This window comes from Anomaloglossus baeobatrachus, chromosome 7, assembly GCF_048569485.1.
Source record: "Anomaloglossus baeobatrachus isolate aAnoBae1 chromosome 7, aAnoBae1.hap1, whole genome shotgun sequence".
Taxonomy (NCBI): domain Eukaryota; kingdom Metazoa; phylum Chordata; class Amphibia; order Anura; family Aromobatidae; genus Anomaloglossus; species Anomaloglossus baeobatrachus.
In genome coordinates this window covers 239,184,092-239,189,416 of record NC_134359.1, presented here as the reverse complement: position 1 = coordinate 239,189,416, position 5,325 = coordinate 239,184,092, and the positions used below count along the sequence as shown (strand labels likewise).

The 5,325-nt window shown below is 45.8% G+C and overlaps 1 protein-coding gene across 1 annotated transcript in view; it reads right to left on the bottom strand.

Annotated features, from left to right (window-relative positions):
* The window catches only part of XYLT1 (xylosyltransferase 1), a 458,133-nt gene extending 454,272 nt beyond the window's left edge, over positions 1–3,861 (bottom strand). The window contains exon 1 of the mRNA XM_075317980.1: positions 3,556–3,861. Within this exon, the coding sequence (XP_075174095.1) occupies positions 3,556–3,825 (270 nt within the window). The 5' untranslated portion in view covers positions 3,826–3,861. The remainder of the gene's footprint in view (positions 1–3,555) is intronic.
* Positions 3,862–5,325: the final 1,464 nt, after the last annotated feature.

Below are 5,325 nucleotides of genomic sequence, written 5' to 3'. Positions count from 1 at the left end.
TAAACTCAACTCCGCTACAAATAGCAAACTCAGCTCTGCTACAAATAAATAAACTCAGCTCCGCTACAAATAAACTCAGCTCTGCTACCAATAAATAAACTCATCTCCGCTACAAATAGTAAACTCAGCTCCGCTACAAATAAATAAACTCAACTCCGCTACAAATAGCAAACTCAGCTCTGCTACAAATAAACAAACTCAGCTCCGCTACAAACAACAAACTCAGCTCCGCTACAAATAACAAACTGAGCTCCGCTACAAATAACAAACTCAGCTCCGCTACAAATAACCAACTCAGCTCCGCTACAAATAACAAACTCAGCTCCGCTACAAATAAACAAACTCAGCTCCGCTACAAATAAACAAACTCAGATCCGCTACAAATAACAAACTCAGCTCCGATACAAATAAACAAACTCAGCTCCGCTACAAATAAACAAACTCAGCTCCGCTACAAATAACAAACTCAGCTCCGCTACAAATAACAAACTCAGCTCCGCTACAAATAAACAAACTCAGCTCCGCTACAAATAACAAACTCAGCTCCGCTACAAATAACAAACTCAGCTCCGCTACAAATAACAAACTCAGCTCCGCTACAAATAACAAACTCAGCTCCGCTACAAATAAACAAACTCAGCTCCGCTACAAATAACAAACTCAGCTCCGCTATAAATAACAAACTCAGCTCCGCTACAAATAAACAAACTCAGCTCCGCTACAAATAACAAACTCAGCTCCGCTACAAATAAACTAATTCAGCTCTGCTACAAAGAACAAACTCAGCTTTACTACAAATAAACTAATTCAGCTCAGCTCAAAATAAACAAACTCAGCTCTGCTACAAATAACAAACTCAGCTCTGCTACAAATAACAAACTCAGCTCTGCTACAAATAACAAACTCAGCTCTGCTACAAATAAACTCAGTTCCGCTATAAATAATATACTCAGCTCTGCTACAAATAACTAACTCAGCCCGGCTACATCAGAGTTAAACATATGGCCACAAATCAACAGGTACAAGCCTCCTCCTACAAAAACTGTCAAGGACACTAAAGACTAAAGGGAAGGGGACTCGCTGTGAATGGTGGAACAGGAGAAGATGGGTCTGGGCATGACACATGATTATAGAAGAGGTGTTTATAGTGAAATATAAAATATTATTGACACAAATAATAAACAAAGACATCTATTTTGAGATAAATGTAATAAATAATGATATTGGTGATTGTTTAGTAGTCGTCCTCCGATGGCGGAAATGACAATAGACAAATAACATTGGATGGAGATTTGAAGATGACCCTACAATGGAATACGCTGCATTACATCAGGTAGGAACCCCGCTTTGTCATATTCTATAGGGTGGAACACCCCCTTTCTCCGTCACCACCGGTATCTCACAGAGATGTAAAAATGGCTGAGGAAGCCCCCACTGCTGCATCTCCATCCATGTCATTCTGTCACTTTCTCATGCTAGAACAAGCAAACATCTGAGCAGCACATTACACAAGGAAGGCGCACTCCACCACCGAAGACGTCTGAGGTCTCCAGAAGAACAGATCACATCAATGTTACAATAGAGGCCACACATGATGTTTGTATGAAGCACCCAACATGCAGCCCGGAGCACAGGACTCAGGCTCCCATTCATCCCATGCCTGCCTCAATAGACCATTTAGGCTCAGTCAAGTGGCAGTGATGCCCACTTAGCATATTGTACCATTCAAGTCAAGTCAGCCATGGACATTGCTATTTTTCTTAAAAATGATTCATAGTTAAAACATTGACCAAGTTCCTAATAAATAAAAATGTGCCAAGGTGTTTAGAGGTGGCCAATGTGTCTCATCAGGGACATGTCTTGATGGCACCATGATTGGTCATCATTCTATTTTGTGACCTTTTTCCTATAGTTTGGTATCACAGACATACTGATGATTGGAAAAGGGGATCATCTAGGGGCATCGGTCAAAGGAGCAGAAGCCTGACATGATGGGACCATCAATATTTCCAGACTGGTCCACTATCTGTACATCATTCATATTGGTCCACCATCTGTAGTGGTGGTTTACAAACTCTATCATCTAGGGGCATCAGCCACAGGAGCAGAAGCCTGACATGATGGGACCATCAATATTTCCAGACTGGTCCACTATCTGGACACCATTGAAATAGGTCCACCATCTGTAGTGGTGGTTACAAACTCTATCATCTAGGGGCATCAGCCACAGGAGCAGAAGCCTGACATGATGGGACCATCAATATTTCCAGACTGGTCCACTATCTGGACACCATTGAAATAGGTCCACCATCTGTAGTGGTGGTTACAAACTCTATCATCTAGGGGCATCAGCCACAGGAGCAGAAGCCTGACATGATGGGACCATCAATATTTCCAGACTGGTCCACTATCTGGACACCATTGAAATAGGTCCACCATCTGTAGTGGTGGTTACAAACTCTATCATCTAGGGGCATCGGCCACAGAAGCAGAAGCCTGACATGACAAGACCATTATTATTTCTAGACTATCTAGATGTCATTCATATTGGTCCACCATCTGTGGTGGTGGTTTACAAACTCTATCAACTAGGAGCATCAGCCACAGGAGCAGAAGCCTGACATGATGGGACCATCAATATTTCCAGACTGGTCCACTATCTAGACACCATTCAAATAGGTCCATCATCTGTGGTGGTGGTTTACAAACTCTATCATCTAGGGGCATCAGCCACAGGTGCAGAAGCCTGACATGACGAGACCATCATTATTTCTAGAATATCTAGATGTCATTCATATAGGTCCACCATCTGTGGTGATGGTTTAGAAACGGTATCATCTAGGGGCATTGGTCACAAGAGCAGAAGCCTAACCTGATGGGACCATCAATATTTCTAGACTGGTCCACTATCTGGACACCATTCATATAGGTCCACCATCTGTGGTGGTGATTTAGAAACTAACATCTAGAGGCATTGGTTATAGGAGAAGCCTAACATGACGAGATCATCAACATTTCTAGACTGGTCCACTATCTGGATGCCATTCATATAGATCCACCCTTTGTGGTGGTGATTTAGAAACTATATAATCTATGGGCATTGGTCACAAGGGTAGAAGCCTGACATGATAGGACCATCAATATTTCTAAATTGGACATCATTCATATAGGTCCACCATCTGTGGTGGTGGTTCAGAACAGGTTTCCTCTTATTTAGAACCTCGATTTCCCATTCCACCATTTTAGCCAACCGTTCTTTAACCAAACATGCCAACAAACTTGCCAGAGACAATTTCACCATAATTGTACCAGGTATGGCCAGTAAGTGGGCATACCCCTACTGCAAAGACACAACGCTATGAAAAGTTTCCAGTCACTTGGGTATCCATCCAGACTGATCAGACAGACATGTGCCATCTCAGAAGACCCTTCACCATCACCTGTGCCAGGGTAAATCCCAGTGCCCAGTGTCCTGTTTAATGTACCCCTTGAAGCATTCCTCTGCATTGAATGTATGAAGGATGCACAGGAGCCAGGGATGCCATGAGCACCTACCAGAGCCTGGTTGTGCAGTGCTCCTGCTGCTCCTCTGCGGCGCTGCTGCTGCTCTTGTCCTAGCCGGGGCTCATCTCTGTGGCTGCCCCTGTCCCTCTTCTCCCGGCTGCTGCCTCCTCCTCCTCCTCCTCTCTGCTCGTCCCCAGAATCCAGGCTGCTGAAATTCCACACGATGAGAGTCTGGATGAGCAGCACGGTGAGAGCCGCGGCTATAGCCGAGCGGGAGCGCCTGGCCAGCCTGCGAGGGCATGATGCCACGGCCAGCACCATCTTCACTCAGTCACCACAGCCCGGCTCCGAGCCTCTCTCCTCACACAGGCAGGAGACGTCACTAGAAATAGGAGGGAGCTGCAATGCAATGTGGCAGGCGGAGGCTGAGCCCCCTCCTCTGCTCTAGAGGTGGGGGATGTATATACCAGCCTCAGCGAGAAGGTGGTGCCCATCACCACAAAGCTCAGACCCCTACAGACGTGCTGCATGCAGGGCACACCTGGTGGGGATACCAGGGCTGGATACATACAGGATGCATGTGTGTATATATCCATACTGCACACAGCCATGCATATGTCTGTATGAGTAGACGTGTGTGTATGTATATATATGTGTATATACTGTATATATATATATATATATATATATATATATATATATATATGTATATATATATATATATATATATATATATATATCTGCTATATATATACTATATAGAGAGAGGGAGAGATTTACATATATATATATATATATATACACTGTATGTATATATATATATATATATATATATATATATATATATATATGTATCTACTATATACTATATAGAGAGAGAAAGAGAGATATTTACATATATATATATAAATATATTACATATGCACATAATATATGTATACACATATATGCACAGCTCTATGATAATACATATATTTACTCGAGCGGCGCTCCTCGCCCGTGAGTGAAAGGGGTTTGGTTTTTGGGATAGTTTATTGTCCGTGACGCCACCCACGGTTGTGGTGATTGTAGGGACACCACCGCTGCTCTGTATGGGAATCCCGGGAGCGGTGACAGGGAGCAGCAAAGTTGTTAGTTCTCCCCTCCGTGGGTAGGGGGTGGTTGTCCCCGGGGCCCAGTGATGGGTTGGAGGATGAGGGATGGCGGGGCCGGTGCAGGGCTTGGTGGGGTGCAGGGGCGCGGGGGCAGCGCTGTGCCTCACGGCACTGTGGTACTCACTCAGCCTGAGACGGTGACACAGTTCTTGGTAAAACACACGGCTGGAAAGACGGTTCCCACGGACGGCTGCTGTTGCTTTTCCCCCGTAGTTGACGGTGACGGTCCCTTTTCCTGCACCTAAGTCTATGTTGGTAGCGATGGGTTCCCACCGGTAACCCGCTCCCCGGCTTGGATATGGGCCGGAGTAGCCCCTCTTTGCCCGCAGGCGCTGGCCCTGAGAAACTGGTGCCTTGGCGGTGGCGGTGTCTCTCTCTAACGGTTGGACTGTTGCCTTCAATCGGGACTTGGTTGTTGGGAGACCCAGAGGTCCCCTTCACTGACGGATTTGGCAAATTCACGGCGACTCCTAGCCTTGCCGGGATCCGAAAGGCCCCTGCCAATGGTGCTGGCTTCTCTTCGTATACCGCTCCGGTACCGCCGGGCCACCACCCGTCCACGGTCCTTTCGGCAACCTCCAAGCAACCTCTCCTGCAGACGGTCACCGCCGTCTCCTGACCTTGCTGTTCTCAGTCCGGGGCACACACCCGGAACAACTTCAGGCTT